This window comes from Xiphophorus hellerii, chromosome 5 (genome assembly GCF_003331165.1).
Source record: "Xiphophorus hellerii strain 12219 chromosome 5, Xiphophorus_hellerii-4.1, whole genome shotgun sequence".
Classification (NCBI taxonomy): domain Eukaryota; kingdom Metazoa; phylum Chordata; class Actinopteri; order Cyprinodontiformes; family Poeciliidae; genus Xiphophorus; species Xiphophorus hellerii.
Genome location: NC_045676.1, coordinates 22,946,702 through 22,963,825, shown reverse-complemented (window position 1 = coordinate 22,963,825; position 17,124 = coordinate 22,946,702). Strand labels below are relative to the sequence as shown.

At 38.4% G+C, this 17,124-nt stretch overlaps 3 protein-coding genes and 1 long non-coding RNA gene across 5 annotated transcripts; all 4 read left to right on the top strand.

The window, feature by feature from the left end:
* The first annotated feature begins 1,418 nt into the window (after positions 1-1,418).
* LOC116719692 (uncharacterized) lies at positions 1,419-4,480 on the top strand. Its single transcript, XR_004339247.1, has 2 exons — positions 1,419-1,636; positions 4,015-4,480. It is a non-coding gene; the product is annotated as an uncharacterized LOC116719692 (long non-coding RNA).
* Positions 4,481-5,534: 1,054 nt separating this feature from the next.
* On the top strand, positions 5,535-10,089 carry LOC116719674 (polymeric immunoglobulin receptor-like). 2 transcript variants are annotated; one of them, XM_032562265.1, is made up of 10 exons: positions 5,535-5,709; positions 5,985-6,311; positions 6,693-7,013; positions 7,103-7,387; positions 7,484-7,546; positions 7,656-7,710; positions 9,284-9,291; positions 9,458-9,559; positions 9,634-9,698; positions 9,775-10,089. In XM_032562265.1, the coding sequence occupies exons 1-10, from the start codon at positions 5,679-5,681 to the stop codon at positions 9,865-9,867; spliced, it is 1,350 nt and encodes a 449-aa protein (XP_032418156.1). In that variant the 5' UTR covers positions 5,535-5,678; the 3' UTR covers positions 9,868-10,089. The 2 variants fall into 2 exon arrangements, with proteins under 2 accessions (XP_032418156.1, XP_032418157.1); XM_032562266.1 differs by lacking the exon at positions 7,484-7,546 and having other exon boundaries at positions 5,541-5,709.
* Positions 10,090-13,431: 3,342 nt separating this feature from the next.
* On the top strand, positions 13,432-14,805 carry LOC116719339 (tektin-4-like; the record flags this gene model as incomplete). Its single annotated transcript, XM_032561832.1, has 4 exons — positions 13,432-13,559; positions 14,116-14,262; positions 14,347-14,482; positions 14,555-14,805. Coding segments are annotated over 4 exons (570 nt in total), but the record flags the coding sequence as incomplete, so codon positions are not given.
* Positions 14,806-15,225: 420 nt separating this feature from the next.
* LOC116719337 (polymeric immunoglobulin receptor-like) lies at positions 15,226-17,061 on the top strand (the record flags this gene model as incomplete). Its single annotated transcript, XM_032561829.1, has 4 exons — positions 15,226-15,352; positions 15,628-15,954; positions 16,341-16,661; positions 16,751-17,061. Coding segments are annotated over exons 1-4 (990 nt in total), but the record flags the coding sequence as incomplete, so codon positions are not given.
* Positions 17,062-17,124: the final 63 nt, after the last annotated feature.

Sequence of the window (17,124 nt, the reverse complement as noted above, 5' to 3'; positions counted from 1 at the left end):
ACTCTCCAGTACCCCCTCTAAGGACTCCAAGAAGGGTGGGTAATCTGAACTGTCGTTCGGCCTGTAAGCACAAACAAAACTCAGGACCTGTCCCCCCACCCATAGGCGGAGGGAGGCTACCCTCTCATTCACCGGGGTAAACCCCAACGTACAGGCGCCGAGATGGCGAGCAACAAGTATGCCCACTCCTGCCCGACACCTCTCACCTTGGGCAACTCCAGAGTGGAAATATGTCCAGCCCCTCTCAAGGAGACTGGTCCCAGAACCAGAGCCATGCGTCGAGGTGAGACAGACTATTTCTAGCTGGAACCCCTCAACCTCACACACTAGCTCCGGATCCTTCTGGTGACATTCCTCTCTGGTGGAATGTCACCAGAGAGGTGACATTCCACGTCCCAAGAGCCAGTTTCTGCAACCGAGGATCGGACTGCCAGGGTCCCCTCCCTCGGCTGCCACCTGTCACACATTTCACCCAACCCCTTTGGCCCCTCTCATAGGAGATGGGCCCATGGGAGGCGAGACCCATGTCTCCTCTTTGGGCTGAGCCCAGCCGGGCTCCATGGGTAAGAGCTCAGCCACCAGGCGCTCGCCATCATGCCCCTCCTCCAGGCCGGGCTCCATAGTCGGGCCCAGGTGACCAGCGTCCGGGCGAGGTAACACTGAGTCCAATGTTATTTTCAAAATGGAGGTCTTCGGGTTGCGCTTTGTCTGGTCCCTCACCTAGGACCTGTCTGCCTTGGGTGACCCTACCAGGGGCATAAAGCCCCAGACAGCATAGCTCCTAGGGTCATTGGGGCACTCAAACCCCTCCACAACGATAAGGTGGCAGCCCAAGGAGAGGAATTAGAATTATTAGAATTATATTACCAGTATTTCTGTTCCAGAATCTTCTTAGTCAGAGGTCTTCATCTATTCTCCAAACTCCTCAGATGGCTGGTTCTCATCTGAAATGTCAGTGACCAGGCCCTGACCTAAACCTAAACATTTAATGTGATCTTCTGATTATGTTTTCCTTCTTCTAATGAACATTAGGTACTTTTTTATTAAATTTATTCTGATGCAGAAATAAGATTTAGAGGGCAACACTACAGCTAAAACACCTTTTACTGGTTTTGGACTTTAAAATACTTTTGTTAGTTTATAAATCACTGAATGGTTTAGCAAATTAGCATATAAATATGTTATGGTCAAGTTGAATGCATGTGCACTTTAAATGTAGATACTTGACATTTTTCCTCAAATGCATTTCACATGTCAGGTAGGTCCGGTTTACATTCTATGTGGAGGCGCCCCACTCATATGCACAAGGGTTAAATTATTATCATGCTTTCACTCTCTGCGTCCGTTTCCGGGACATTTTCTGTCCATGCCTATTAAATTCTCCTTTCTCTTCTTTTCAGATCTGACCTTATTTTACATCCTGCGTGTCGTCCTGTTTCTGCTGTGGATCCTGCCGTTTGTCCTTCTGATGATTCTTAAAAGAAAATTAAAGCAAAAAGGTGAATTTACCCAGAACAGCAACATACAATACTAGCATTCGAGAAAAAACAGAGACAATGTTTTTATTGTTCTTGTAGATATCCAGATGAATGTATTGAACACTTCTGATGCTTCTAAGAACCCGAGGATCAATGATGTAAGTCCACAAAGTTGCAACTCTTAAAGATTTTTCTTGCGAGGACATTAGTTAATTTTTCATTAACTATAAAATAAATTTGCTTAATGGAAACACACCAATTTAAAAAAAAACCTATGATTTTCAATAAAAAGTTTTGCCCTAACGTGAGGTGGTTCTTTAGTTGTATCAAAATAGATGTGTTTCGCAAAACTGCAATGGAAACACTTTTTTCGCATCACACAAGTCACATGATACACAGTCGGATGTTACTGCTGGCGAAAATGCAAACAAACACAAAAATCTTGCCAGCCTGTCAGGATTCAGTACAAACAGTGGAATGACGTGGAGTTTCAGTCAGGGCCTTCAAGAGACGTCAACTATACCTGAACAATACACACCATTTGCAGGACAGTGTAAAAACTATTCACCACACCAAGAAACAGACATCCAATAATATGCAAATAAATAAAAATACGCTAAGAAAAACAACAATGCAGCCCAACAATATCAAGCAATATATCAATGTATATTTTAACAAAATACACAGGCAATAGCGCACATAATTGAACATCCACCAATTTAGCAAAACTTTTCTATCTTCCCCAGTTAATCTCAACATCAATCCAAACTACTGATATAGCAAATGAGCAATTAAAAGAAAAATATTAAGTAAAGTATTGTAATGACCTCAGCACTGCAGCTGTAGTCCCGCCAAACATCGTTTATTAGGATAAGTACGAGCTGCTACTCCTGAGGCTGCAGCTCAATCCTCTAACAATCTGGTACATTCAACAGATAGCTTCACTGCTGACCCAACTCTGAACTCTCGTTACACTATGTATGAGAATGTCATAGAAAAGTAACACTCACCCATTACTTGTAAATAAAACCCATACAATAACTTGTAGTGTTCAGTGCTAGCTGTTAGCCCCTTGTAGCGTTCAAAGTTACAGTCTTTAAAATGCCTTGCAAAGTTCTTACTGCTTTGTGTTAGTGAATCCAGGTTTGGTGCGGGTTTTACATTTTTTATTTTTTATCCGTGAAGATCGTCTTGAAAAAGATGATTTTAATAGGGAATACAGGGAACGCTCTTCACTTACTGTAGGGCCAGTGAGGCTCACCATTATTGTATGTAAATCCTGATTGGCTGATAATTATGCTAGTCATGCCAACAATGGTCTGTTGCACTGCATTTATGACGAAGGGGTATCTGAATTTGTACAGCAGGTCCTGAGGTGGAGCAGCTCGCCAGATGCGCTTAAGGCACATCTTAAGTAGGAAATTAAAGTGAAACTTCAATAATACCAATAAGCTACTATTAAAAAAAGAGGTAATTTAACGCTAGCTTTGGACAAAACGTTTGGCTCTTTCCTCTTTAATTTTCCGAGTCCTCGGCGAGCGGCGGCGTTCTGCTCAAACGAAACAACAACAAAACGTGTTGACGTCACAGATCACAGAGTTTAATCTCATACAAAGCAATCGACAACAAAGCTGCAGAGGAACAGAGATATGCATTTTTTCATACAAATAAAGACACACAAGGGGAGACAAACAAACATAAAACACAGACAAAAAAGGCAAAAAATAGCGGCCGCTCTCTCTCTCTCTCTGGTTTTTTTTCTAACCCGGAATCTTAAAGTAAAGAGGTGTTTCCCTATTTAATATATGCAGTCAAGGCGTTCCGTTCTTTGACCTATTAGAAACTCCGTAGGGACTCAGAAAAACTTGGAAACTCCCCTCATTATGGCAAAGGTGTCTGGTTTTTGTCTAAGTAAAACGGCGGACCACTTCGTGTTCATCTCTGTCTGATACGGGGAGATCCCTGGCGCCAAAAGTCCTAAGATGAGATTTCGCAGACACCTCTGAAGTCTCTTCTGCCATTGGAATGCTAATTTTATTGCTCTGTCTGTGGGGGAGGCAAAGGGCCCTGCTTGTCCTTTGGAGCTGCTTCTTCAGCTCCTTACCGCATCTCAGACGAAACCTGTTCCAAATAAGAGCGTTGGCTATACCTTTACACATGTCGTAGATTAACTGTATTAAGCACTAAAATTAATCATTTTTCCTTAACACTACTCGTTGTTAAATAAAAATAAAATTATAGATAAAATAAAACCCGACTACGACATTTTACACATTTTCTTTTCAGTTTCCTAGAGCGAGCAGACAAGGCCCTGCTGGCCCTCACAACCCACCACTGAATATACATTTTTCTACATTAATCTTTTTTTTTTATCACTCTCCATGTTGGTATTTTGCACAGTGGAATCTGACTTTATCTTTGTGTCCAGATCCTTCAGGTTTTGTCCTGTGAGATTATGAACATTTATCCAGATAAGTTTTTCTGCTCAGTAATATAAATCTCATTTATCTGAATATCATAAATGATTATTTTTCAGATTTGTGAAAATCCAGAAGACAGCTCAACCTTTGCATCAAAGCATCAGGAGCAACAATGAAGCTGCAGAATCTCAACATATGAACCAAAGTCTCACCACAAATGAAGATATTTATTCTGATTGTCAGAATGCAAAATGGTGAAATGCACTGCAGAGGAAAATATTATATACATTTCAAGCTAATTTAAAGATGTAGATGCTAATTGCTAAATATTTTAATGATGCAACTTGTTTCATTATATTAACTTTCTCCACACAATAATAAATAAGAGGTTTTTGATGAACCAGCCTTTGTTTCTTTTTACATTTAGACTAAATCATGAAGGTGATAAGGCTTTCTGTAGAGGAAAACACTTTTAAATCAGCAGTATTTTCATCCTCTTAAATTGTTCTAGTAATCTTTTTTATGTTTCTATATTTGTCATTTGTCAGTTTGACTGTAAAATAATTTTTTATTTAACCTCAATGTGTGGCAACATGTTTCTTCATGCTCATTTTATTCACTTGATTCTGTTACTATAAGCAGTTTTGCAATGAGAGAAAGAGAACCTGGAGAACATCGATGAATGTTCTAAAATAAATAAGCAAACTATAGACAGAAAGTTCTGCTTTACTTATATTTAAACAGGAAATATTCTTGCTGAGATGATACAGCACTAACCACTACACCTCAGCCCTCCCACATTTCCTATGACCATTTCCTCCAACTTTGTAAGCACTTATTTTTATTTTACTAATAATAAGCATGTCTTCTTACTTTTTTGGTTTTGATAGAGTTTAGTTTTTTAGTTTATTTTTTGAAAAATAGAGAAAATGATCATTTTACACCTCATTTATGAGGCCTGCTGATATGTGTAAAGGGCTGAACTCATCACACCAATGTGGTTTCCTTAAAATACTTCATGCTTCACTTCAACATTGTTTCTGGTTTAGTTTGTCGTCCTCAGTAATGCAAAGATGTGGAGCTTCCAGATCGTGTTGTTCATCTTGTCTGGTAAGTTTTAATACTTATTTGTTTTCAAATATAAATTAAACAGTTTCCATTGGCTTTAAAAGCAGGGGTAGATTTTGTCATTTTAAAATCATAAAAATTTTGAATAAAATCAAATAGACATGATGGCGCCCTCTGTAGCTGACATACGACTTTTGTTTTTCCATTTGCTTAAATAAATACATTTACAATTTATCCATTGTCTTTTATAGATATGGCCTTTTCTATTTATATATTTACTGTTTGCTGAGGAGCCAGACTAAGAATTTCATTCTATTTTTTTGCAAATGACAATAATTTAAAATTAAAGTTAGTGGCATTGAATTTAATATGTTCTCTCCTGTTTCCCTCATGTTCAAACATGAAGATCTGCACAGCTGAGATTAAAACCAGAAAACTGAGTGTCCCTCAATAATCCACCCAAACTTTGTTGTGGCGAAAAAAATCTATTTCCTGTATTTGTGAGTAAAGCCTGTGAGATCATTGGTTGCAGAGTTATCACTTGACCAATGCAGAAACAAGACGTCTAAAACTTGTGAGTTAAGTTGACAAGTTCAAAAGGTGTTAAACTTTCTGAGTGTCAGGATCCTTAATAGCTCTGACGTTTCCTCTAAATGTCTCATTTTGAAATAACTTCTGCCTCAGTTTAACTCTGGTTTAGAAGAACAAAGAGATGTGGAGCCATCAACACATCATCGTCTGCAGTAAGACATAATATATGATCTACAACAGTTTGCTCCAATCTTATGATGAAATTTATTTAATTAAAATAAAATGTGTTTTTAAATTATATAGCATTTACTTAAAGACTCGGTAGCACTTCCTGTTTGTGTTGTGACTGAAATGTGATCGTCTTATCTCATACAAACTAATTGTGCTTTTTATTTGAAAAAGTAGTTTTACAAAACTTGTAAAAAAAAAAATTATTGTTCACAAGTTGAAGCATAAAAACTAAACTGATGTTGTTTTCTGTCTGCAGCAGCTCTGAGTTTTGTGATCAGTGCTGAAGGTTTGATCCAAGTGTTTGGATATGAGGGAAGAGATGTAAAGTTTTCATGCCGCTATGATCGGGGATATAAGTATAGCGAAAAATACTTTTGTAAGAATGACTGTGGCTACAGTGACGTTCTCATTACAACAAAACAGAAAAATAAAGGCAAATATTCCATCACTGATGATAAAAATAACAGAATTGTCACAGTGACCATCTCTGATCTTCAATCACATGATGCTGGGAAATACAAGTGTGGAGTCACTAGGTGGTTTATTGATACCTACAGTGAAGTAAAACTGCACATAAAAGAAGGTAAATAAGTTAATGTTTCTATATTTCACTATAGATTTCACAGCAAATTAAAATGAATTAAATGAAGCATCAATGTCTAACCATGTTAATAATACACACTTTTAATCAATGTGTGGTCTTAAATTTAGCTATTATTAGAAGCTAAATGAAATTTCTAATTTTGCTAGTTGATTTATCATGTACTTGCAGATCTGGATCGTCTTCTATGTTGAAAATAAATACATGTTTAGACATCAATGCAGACATGTTAATGCAAGACAATTGTACTAGTCTATAATGTTAAATATAAATCTCTATCAAATAAGTACAACTTTCTTTTATGTTTTAGATTTATTTCTAGTTTTTCTTTCACTTTATATTGTTTTTTTAACCTCATGTCAGACAGATGCTGCGACACAGTGAATAAAATCCAAAGTATTGAGGAAGGTTCAGTGACCATCAGCTGTCCGTACGACTCTCAGTCTGTCGACAAGCTGAAGTTCCTCTGCAGAGGAAACCGGCCCTCCACATGTCGACAGCAGGCAGTGATCACCTCTAGCAACACACAAAATGGACGATTCAGACTCTCTGATGACAGGAAGTCAAAAATATTCACAGTGACCATTTCCAGTCTGACCCTGAAGGATTCTGGGTCGTATGTTTGTGGAGTCCAAAGAAACTCAGGATTTGATGATTTCTCTGCTGTTGAACTGAAGGTCAAAGGTGAGAGATCATTCTGCCTTTGCTAATTTGATATTGAATCTTAAGAAGTTTATAAATACAACAGTTATTAAAATTTCCTTCTCCAGCAGATTTCTGTCTGGAGTCGTACCACATCAGTGGCATCGAGGGACGTCCAGTAACTCTACAGTGTCCTAATTCAGGACAACAACATGATAACAAGAAGTTCCTCTGTAAAGGAGACCAACACAACAACTGTACAGACATGATGGAGAACCAAACAAAATTCAAGCTGCTCAATGTCTCCTCCATCTGTTTCTCTGTGATCATCACTGAACTGGAAGCAGCTGATGCAGGAACATACTACTGTGGTTCAGACTCTCAGCTGAGATTCATAAAGATACAGCTGGCAGTCGGTGAGACCAACACAGAGAGAGATAGAATAATAAAAAGCAACACAAAATCTAGGTTAAGGTTTTTTACCACATTATGTTTTGTATTTTCTCTGACAGTCTCACTGCATGAAACCAGCTCTGCTGAACAAGTGACATCACAGCCACCATCACATAATCCAGGTAAACTCTTTAGACTTCTTTCTAGATAGAATAATAAAAAGCAACACAAAATTCAGTTTAAGGTTGTTGTTTTTTTTTACCACATCATGTTTTGTATTTTCTCTGACAGTCTCTTCACATCAAACCAGCTCTGCTGAACAGGTTACATCACAGCCACCATCACTGTCCCCATCATCACATAATCCAGGTAAACTCTTTGTTTCTTTCTGTTTATTACTTGTGTTTTTGCTCACTCTTTTCATTCCTGTTATTCCAAATCTCCATATGTTCTGGTCTAACTGCTCTAAGCTGCTCTTATTACACAAAGTGAATCTCTGCATTATTAAACTGACGGTCATTTCAGCTCCTCAATGTAGGATTTAGTTTTATCAGTAGTGGATGGGCTGAAATGATGTAGCTGTTTAAATGCACACTAAACATCCTCACTCACAAAGCATCAACACATTCATGCACTTCACACATTCAGAGTACATCAGCACTAGAGAATGTTATGCCACCATCTTTCAGTATCTTGCTCAAGGAAACCTTAAGATGGAGAAAAAAATCTAGTTCCTCTTTTATTAGATTGAGTCATGCTACTGACTTTTGAGGTGTGAACTTTTTCAGGTTTCTGAGTTTTGAGTTTGAGACAAAAATGACAACATTCACATGACAGGTCTTGATGCTTAATTCAATTTTTTTTGCTGAAATCCAATCTTTAGGCTTTTTTTGCGTGGTCGTTCATACTTCTAATTAAATCGGACCGCAATCAGACTTCTGTGCTAAGAATTTACAACACAAAAGCAACCCACAATCATAGAAGAAGAACGTTGACATCACTCAGCAGTGCACTGTTTATGGAAGTAAGAGTAGATGTAGCTATTTACGGATCAAATTAAAAGTATCTTGTGACAGGATCTATCATGACAAGAACACAAGAGAAAAAATAAAAGCACAACTAACAGCAATGGCCTCTTGTGGTGAATTGACTGCAACCTCTGCAGAGAGGTCTGTTTGGATTGTAGTCAGAACCAGGAGTGGTGGGACTGTGATGTGATGTGCCTCAGTGGCACAGACTTTTTTCATATTTTCATAATTGTAATGTTCAACCATTGTTCAAGTCCAGTTTTACTTTCATATCTCACATATCTCACATCTATGGCACAAAAGTTGGGTAAAAAGCCACATGACCTTTCAGACTGCAAACCCTTCAAAAACTATCAGATACATATTCAATGGAAGTGGCACAAACTGGATTTTTATTTGAAGATGAAACGATCGAAATAGGGCCATTCAGACTGCCAGGAAAAAGTCAGAGATAGGTCTGAGGCTTTGGGTTACATTTGCTTGTTGTGTGAATGTATCCTTAAATGACACTGATAATAAGTGGGCTGAACTCAAATATGTCATGAAGCGGTGCGGTGTTGGTGGTGAGGCAGACGCAGCAGACCCAGGTAAGATGAATATGATGATTTTAATGGTGGAACTTAGTCAAAACAACGAGCAGCAGGCACATGGACACACTGACAACGAACGGACTAAACGTTGACGTTGACGAGGACCCGACGAGGAACAAGGAACACAGGTGGAGTTAAATACACGGGAGGGTAATCACAGAAACGAGACACACCTGGGAACAATCAAGGGGAGGACAGGACAACGAAGAGACTTAAGGACACAGAAAACTCTAAATAAACACAGAAAAACACAGATCCCGACAAAATAAGTGTATTATAAATAAGATTTAAGAAAACAAAGTAAATGTGGTGGAGATAGAAAGAGAAAACAGGAACACGTGTATCGAGTCGAACTTTAAGTGACTACAGTTTTTCCACAACATTTAAAATAAGAAACTCAGGTTCTCATTTTGTGGTGTTGTTTCTAGGGAGGATTTCTATGAACCAGCTAAGTTCTCCATTTCCTTGTTTTCAGCTGTTTCTTTATTCTACATTCTGCCTGCGGTCTTCGCTCTGCTTCTGATCCTGACATTTGTCCTTTTGCTGGTTTTAAAATACACAACAAGGATCAAGCAAGGTACATTTATACAGATTATACACTAACACATAAATCCTCCACAGAATCACATCATGTTTACTTTGTGTTTTCAGTGGATGGAATCAATGCAAACGTGTTGTACTCTGCTGATAATAATGTGGAGATGAGAATCAATGATGTGAGTAAACAGGATTTCAGCTCTGAAATATATGTTTTTGCCTGCAAATAAAATCTTATTTCTTTTATTTCTTTAGATCTATGAGTTACAAGAAGATGCTGTTTACATGAACTCTTCCACTCCAAACATGTTAAGTCATGACAATGATATCTACAACAGCGTCCTTTAAAGGAGACCTGCAGAAATTAGGAAACACGTGACCAGAGTTTCTGCCATCTTATGTAACAGCTCAATAAAGCAACCAAATGCTGGTGTGTTTTCATTTAGACATGTTTTTAATATTTATTAAATAACGTTATCTGAACGTGAGCTATTCAATATTCACAAATGCTGTAATTTCAATGTTATTGTAATGAATATATAAGCTGCAATAAACCAACCTTTTCACCAATCCTGTGCATTTAATCAAAATGTTCTTTCAGCACTGATACTTAGAATCTTGAGCATTGAAATCTGCATCAAGCGAATATCTTCTTGGCAAAGTCTAAACGCATGACACTTGGCACATGTAAGCAAATAGTTGCTACAATTTAAACAGTAATATAGTGTACACCAATTCCAATATACAAACATAATCTGAACTGAAACTCTAATGGAAAAATAAGTTTTAAACATTCAGTCTAAGAAAGAAATGGGACTGTACAACTGAGGAAGAATGCAAATTCCATTCTAAAAGTAGTTTAAAAAATCGTTTAAAATTATCGAGTATTAGATGAACTTTTAAAAAAATACATTTAAAAAAATAGTATTAAACTATACATCTGGTTATTTTTAACTCAGTTGTTGAATGTTTACGGGAACACTTTTTTTTTTCTCAAATGTGGTATAATATGGTCTTTTCATTAAATATTTGTCCACAAACGTCACAACAATATGGTTCACTGGTGTGCGAGCTCATGTGCTTGTTCAAAGATATTTAGAAGTAAATTGTTTATTCCAAAGATCACAACAAAAGGGTTTCCAACCTGGTGATTTCTCATGTGATTCTTCAACTTTGCCTTTGGAGTAAAGTGTTGTCAAAGAGAACACAGAAAGGTTTCTCTTCTGTGTGAACTCTCTTGTATTTTAAAAACACATTTCTAATGAAATGCTTGTCCACAAAGATTACAACAGGATGGTTTGTCATCAGTGTGGATTCTTAAGTGGTTGTTTAAATGAACTTTTTCTCTAAAGCTTTGTCCACAAAGATTTTATCTAAAAATCTTATGTCCTGTGTGTATCAAAATGTGTCTGTGTAAAGATCCAGTTTGTGTAAATTGTTTCCCACACATTCCACAAGAGTGACTTTTCCCCCTCTGATAGGTTTATTTTTGTCCTAACCTGCAAAGAATCAGCCAGAGACAGAGACAGAGGTTACTTTTCTTTCCTTTTCTGCAGAACAGGAGAATTGAAAGCAGACGCGACGAATCGCTGTCAAACACTGTCTGGAATCAATTCTGCCAGATCTTTCTTTGCATTTCTCTTTATTGTATAGAAAAAGGAGGTTGGGCTTCTTCACACAGTCACACAGAGAATTGACCAACCGTCTTTACATTCTGGAACCTCCTGTGGACATGCCCTTACAAGGGCATGTGACTGACCACAACTAATCAATTACACATGGAGCTAATAACACATGAATGTTTTAACGTTTTTAGCTTCCAGGCAAACATCCTAAACAAAGTTAATAATATACTACAAAAGATTAATAAAGTACTACAAAAGAGAGAAGTTAAGTAAACATAAAAAAGAATAATATGAGAGTAATAATATAAAAAGAATAATATGAAAACATAACTTGTAAAATAAACTCATAAGTAAATGAACAGGAGGATAATTTTTCTAACACCCCCTGTGTGGACTATCAAAAACCAGAAACGGACTGGAAAATTAATTTCATATAATCCCAGTCTCAACAAACAGAGGGCATCGGGGCGGTACGTGGCTGGTAGATACATTTCTGTGTGTGACAAACAAAGGTGTCCAATCCCGTCGCTAACATGAAAGCAAAAGCTATGAATGGCGGGACAAGGTGAGAGTTCATCTATTAAGTTGACTGAAAATGAATACATAAACTAAAAGCTGGAGTATAGACATTTTTTATAAGCGTATTTGTGAGCCAACTCTATGGCTTTAGTTAGCAAAGCTATAAATAGAGAAATGATTTTCAAATCCAGGCCTTGAGGACCGATGTCAGCAACTTAAAGCCTTCGAGTCCTGGTCTGAGGACTCCTGCTGTGAACAATAGACTTTTTTTTCACAACAACTTCTAAGTCAAGTCGACATGAAAAAGTACAAATCTGATGGGTGCAACACAACTTTAGAGTTGAAAACAGCCTCCAGTGTTTTGGGTCGTCCATAATTGTCATGTAAAGGCCGGTGGTCTTTGTTATCTGCTCCAGGAATCTGTCCCACAGCCGCCTCCGCCGCCTGCTGCTTCGCTTTGTCCTGCTGTCTCCACATATCTGTTGTTTAAAAAGTTTCTTTAAAACTTCCATAAGCTGTTAGAGCTAAGCTTTGATCTTAAATCTGACTTGCTGTAGCTCTCAATTACTGGGGTTTCCCTATCAACAACCTAACACAGGCAGAGAAGTCTGATAAGAGACACTTGCTTTAAACCTAACTCGTGGGTCACAGTTACATAGACGCGTAATTTCCTTCCTGTTTAAATGGCAGCGCCCCCTACTGGAAGAAATTAGATGTCACGGTTTGAATGGGATGTAACTTCTAGCTTTTCCAAGAGTTTAAGAGTTATTTGTCAGGATCTGTGTTTTTCTGTGTTTATTTAGAGTTTTTCTGTGTCCTTAGTCTCTTCGTTGTCCTGTCCTCCCCTTGATTGTTCCCAGGTGTGTCTCGTTTCTGTGATTACCCTCCCGTGTATTTAACTCCACCTGTGTTCTTTGTTCCTCGTCGGGTCCTCGTCAACTTCAACGTCAATGTTAGCTTCTTCGTCGTCAGTGTTTCCATGTGCCTGCTGTTCGTAGTTTTGCCTGGTTTTCTTCATTAAATCTTCATATTCATCATACCTGGGTCCGCTGCCTCTGCCTCACCACCTCACCACCCGCACTTCATGACATTATTGGCTGTTACTCCTCTCGAGTTTAATCAAGGCTTAATGCAGTTCTTGGTTTCAACAGCCATTTATTGTGGACACGTCTTACAAAGTCCCCAAAAATGCCCTCAGAACTAAAAACAAAAGGTAACACAAACCAAAATCAGTTCACAATAAATGGAGTATTTACATAAATAAAAGATACAAATAAACAAAACCGTACCTCATTAGCAGCATTGACTCCAGAGGAATAAAGCTTAATTTCATTAAGGATTCTGGGCTAGACCAATTACAGCAGCTGATGGCCATCCACGGCTCTCAATCAATCAATCAATCAATTAGAGAGAGGAGAACAGAGAACAACATGGACAGTGGCAAAAATGGAAAGGAGGCACAGAAAGAAATATGTCTAGAAAGAGGCAAGTTCTTCAGGCAGACTGTGTAAAGGGTTAATAGGTAAGCTGAAAATCTCCACAAAATTAATCTCACAGTAAGACAGGAACAGCAGGTTGAACATGTGGTTCTGTGTGTTTTGTAGGAAGTGGACTTGATCAGGAGCATTCAGGCTCTTCTGAAGAAAACTGCAGCTCAGGTTGGCACTCAGATCAAGTAAGTGTAAAACTGGTGACTGGCTCCCTTACAATCAGAAATCCAGTTGGTTTGAAACCTCTCACTTTAGAAAACAGCATTCCTACGAGTTGATGGTTTCTGTGGGCCAGGAGGAACCAAGATGCCCAACAAACATTAGAGATGGACTGGTCTGATAAGTGTCAGGCCTACAGCTTTGATGACGCCTGTGGAAGAAACCATAACATGAGTCCAGACACACAGCAGATAAGATAAGATAAGATTAATTTGTCATTGTCATCAACAGATTACAACGAGATTGAGATTTGCTCGACTTGAGTTAAGATGCAGGTTATGTGTATATACGTAATATACCAAAATGAATAGTACAAAAAGAGAAATAAACTTAGACATCAGAAGATGGTTGCAGCGCCTGGAGGTGTCGCAACAGAATTTACATTTATAACAAAGTGGTGTCAAGAGCAGAAGTTCTTATGCCTTTGAATTTAGTGCCATGATTGCCATCGGGTAAAAATTGTTTTTTAGGCGATTTTTCCTGGTTTTTATTGCACTGTATCTCTTGCCTGATGGCAGCAGCTGGAAGAGACCATGGTCAGGGTGTGAAGAGTCATTTAAAATATCCAAAACTTTCTTGTGGAGCCTGGAAGTGTAAATCTGTTCCATAGTGGGGAGGGGGCAGCCTATGGTTCTCTCTGCTGCCCTAATAACCCTCTGGAGCGCCTTCTTGTCCGCAGATGTGCTGCTGCCGTACCAGCAGCACCCCAGTTCTGCTACCATGCAGGAGCAGTGAGTCTGACTCTTTAGAAACATCAGAGCTGTGTTCAACTTTTACACACAAGGTTCCCTCGTTTACTGCAGCGTTTCTACCCCCTCATCATGGACAAAGTTTACTCAAGACAACCTGTCAATGGCCCTGCAGGAGGATCATGCCACCAAGAGTCTCAGGTCAGAGTCACAATGGTACGCTTTGTTGCCAGAGTGATTTTCTTTGACTGCTGAGAACTCAGTGGCTGTGTTTTTGTTTGTCAGAACGCTTGTGGAGCAAATGCTGCAGGACACCACTGAGGATCTGAGGGTCCAATGCGCCAGCGTGGAGCGAGCCTTCAGCCTGCACTGTGAGGACCTTATTGAGGCCAAGACCCAGCTGGAGATGAAGCTAGCTCAGGTGGATGAGCTGACAGACAGAAGAAACAGACTGACAGGTGAAATGTGATTGACTGTTTTATTGTTCCTGTAGACTTTGGAGCAAATTGGTGCCCAGGAGAAGAACATTGAGGTCCTACAGCGGGCCATCCACAACAAAGAGGCTCCACTGAGGGTGGCTCAGTCCAGACTCTACCTTCGCTCTCTCAGACCAAACATGGAGCTCTGCAGGGACCAACCCCAGCTCAGGTAGATGCACACAAACAGAAACGTCAGTATTATGTCATGTGTCCATGTCCTCATGTATGAACTGTGTCTGCAGTTTGGAAGGAGAAGTGAGGCAGATTGATGCCTCCTTGGCATCTTGGATTCTGCATTTTACAAAAGCAGCTTTTGCAATGAGAGAAAGAATAATGTTAGGTCTATTACCTGACAGTCTTGCTTCAACAGATAGAAGCAATAAAGACTTCTCAATGCTAAACTGTGCTGACTCGTTTCTTGGTGTGAGAACAAATCAAGTTCCTGAAGAAAATATTTAAGGAAAAGAACATCTGAAGTTCAAACATGAAGATCTGCACAGCTGAGATTAAAACCAGAAAACTGAGTGTCCCTCAATAATCCAGCCCACTTTGTTGTGGTGAAAAAAAAATCTATTTCCTGTTTTTGTGAGTAAAGCCTGTAAGCGACTCGGTTGCAGAGTTATCACTTGACCAATGCAGAAACAAGACGTTTCACACTTGTGAGTTAAGTTCACAAGTTCAAAAGGTGTTAAACTAGTTGATAGCTCTGACGTTTCCTCTAAATGTCTCATTTTAAAATAACTTCTGCCTCAGTTTAACTCTGGTTTAGAAGAACAAAGAGATGTGGAGCCATCAACACATCGTCGTCTGCAGTAAGACATAATATATGATCTACAACAGTTTGCTTTAATCTTATGATGAAATTTATTTAATTAAAATTAAATGTGTTTTTAAATTAGATAGCATTTACTTAAAGACTCAGTAGCACTTCCTGTTTGTGTTGTGACTGAAATGTGATCGTCTTATCTCATACAAACTAATTGTGCTTTTTATTTGAAAAAAGTAGTTTTAAAAACTTGTAAAAAAAATATTTATTGTTCATATGTTGAAGCATAAAAACTAAACTGATGTTGTTTTCTGTCTGCAGCAGCTCTGAGTTTTGTGATCAGTGCTGAAGGTTTGATCCAAGTGTTTGGATATGAGGGAAGAGACGTAAATTTTTCATGCCACTATGATCAGGGATATGAAGATAGCGAAAAATACTTTTGTAAGAATGACTGTGGCTCCAGTGACGTTCTCATTACAACTTTACAGAAAAATAAAGACAAATATTGCATCACTGATGATATAAAGATTAGAGTCGTCACAGTGACCATCTCTGATCTTCAATCACATGATGCTGGGAAATACTGGTGTGGAGTCACTAGGTGGTTTATTGATACCTACAGTGAAGTAAAACTGCACATAAAAGAAGGTAAATAATAAGTTCATGTTTCTATATTTCACTATAGATTTCACAGCAAATTAAAATGAATTAAATGAAGCATCAAAGTCTAACCATGTTAATAATACACACTTTTAATCAATGTGTGGTCTTAAATTTAGCTATTATTAGAAGCTAATTGTATTTTCTAATTTTGCTAGTTAAATTATCATGTACTTGCAGATCTGGATCGTCTTCTATGTTGAAAATAAATACATGTTCAGACATCAATGCAGACATGTTAATACAAGACAATTTTACTAGTCTATAATGTTAAATATAAATCTCTATCAAAACAGTACAACTTTCTTTTATGTTTTAGATTTATTTCTAGTTTTTCTTTCACTTTACATTGTGTTTTTTTAACCTCATGTCAGACAGATGCTGCGACACAGTGAATAAAATCCAAAGTATTGAGGAAGGTTCAGTGACCATCAGCTGTCCGTACGACTCTGAGTCTGTCGACAAGCTGAAGTTCTTCTGCAGAGGAAACCGGCCCTCCACATGTCGACAGCAGGCAGTGATCACCTCTAGCAACACACAAAATGGACGATTCAGACTCTCTGATGACAGGAAGTCAAGAATATTCACAGTGACCATTTCCAGCCTGACCCTGGAGGATTCTGGGTCGTATCTTTGTGGAGTTCAAAGAAACTCAGGATTTGATGATTTCTCTGCTGTTGAACTGGAGGTCAAAGGTGAGAGATCATTCTGCCTTTGCTAATTTGACAATGAATCTTAAGAAGTTTATAAATACAATAGTTATTAAAATTTCCTTCTCTCACAGATTTCTGTCTGGAGTCGTACCACATCAGTGGCATCGAGGGACGTCCAGTAACTCTGCAGTGTCCTAATTCAGGACAACAACATGATAACAAAAAGTTCCTCTGTAAAGGAGACCAACACAACAACTGTACAGACATGATGGAGAACCAAACAAAGTTCAAGCTGCTCAATGTCTCCTCCATCTGTTTCTCTGTGATCATCACTGAACTGGAAGCAGCTGATGCAGGAACATACTACTGTGGTTCAGACTCTCAGCTGAGATTCATAAAGATACAGCTGGCAGTCGGTGAGACCAACACAGAGAGAGATAGAATAATAAAAAGCAACACAAAATCTAGGTTAAGGCTTTTTACCACATTATGTTTTGTATTTTTC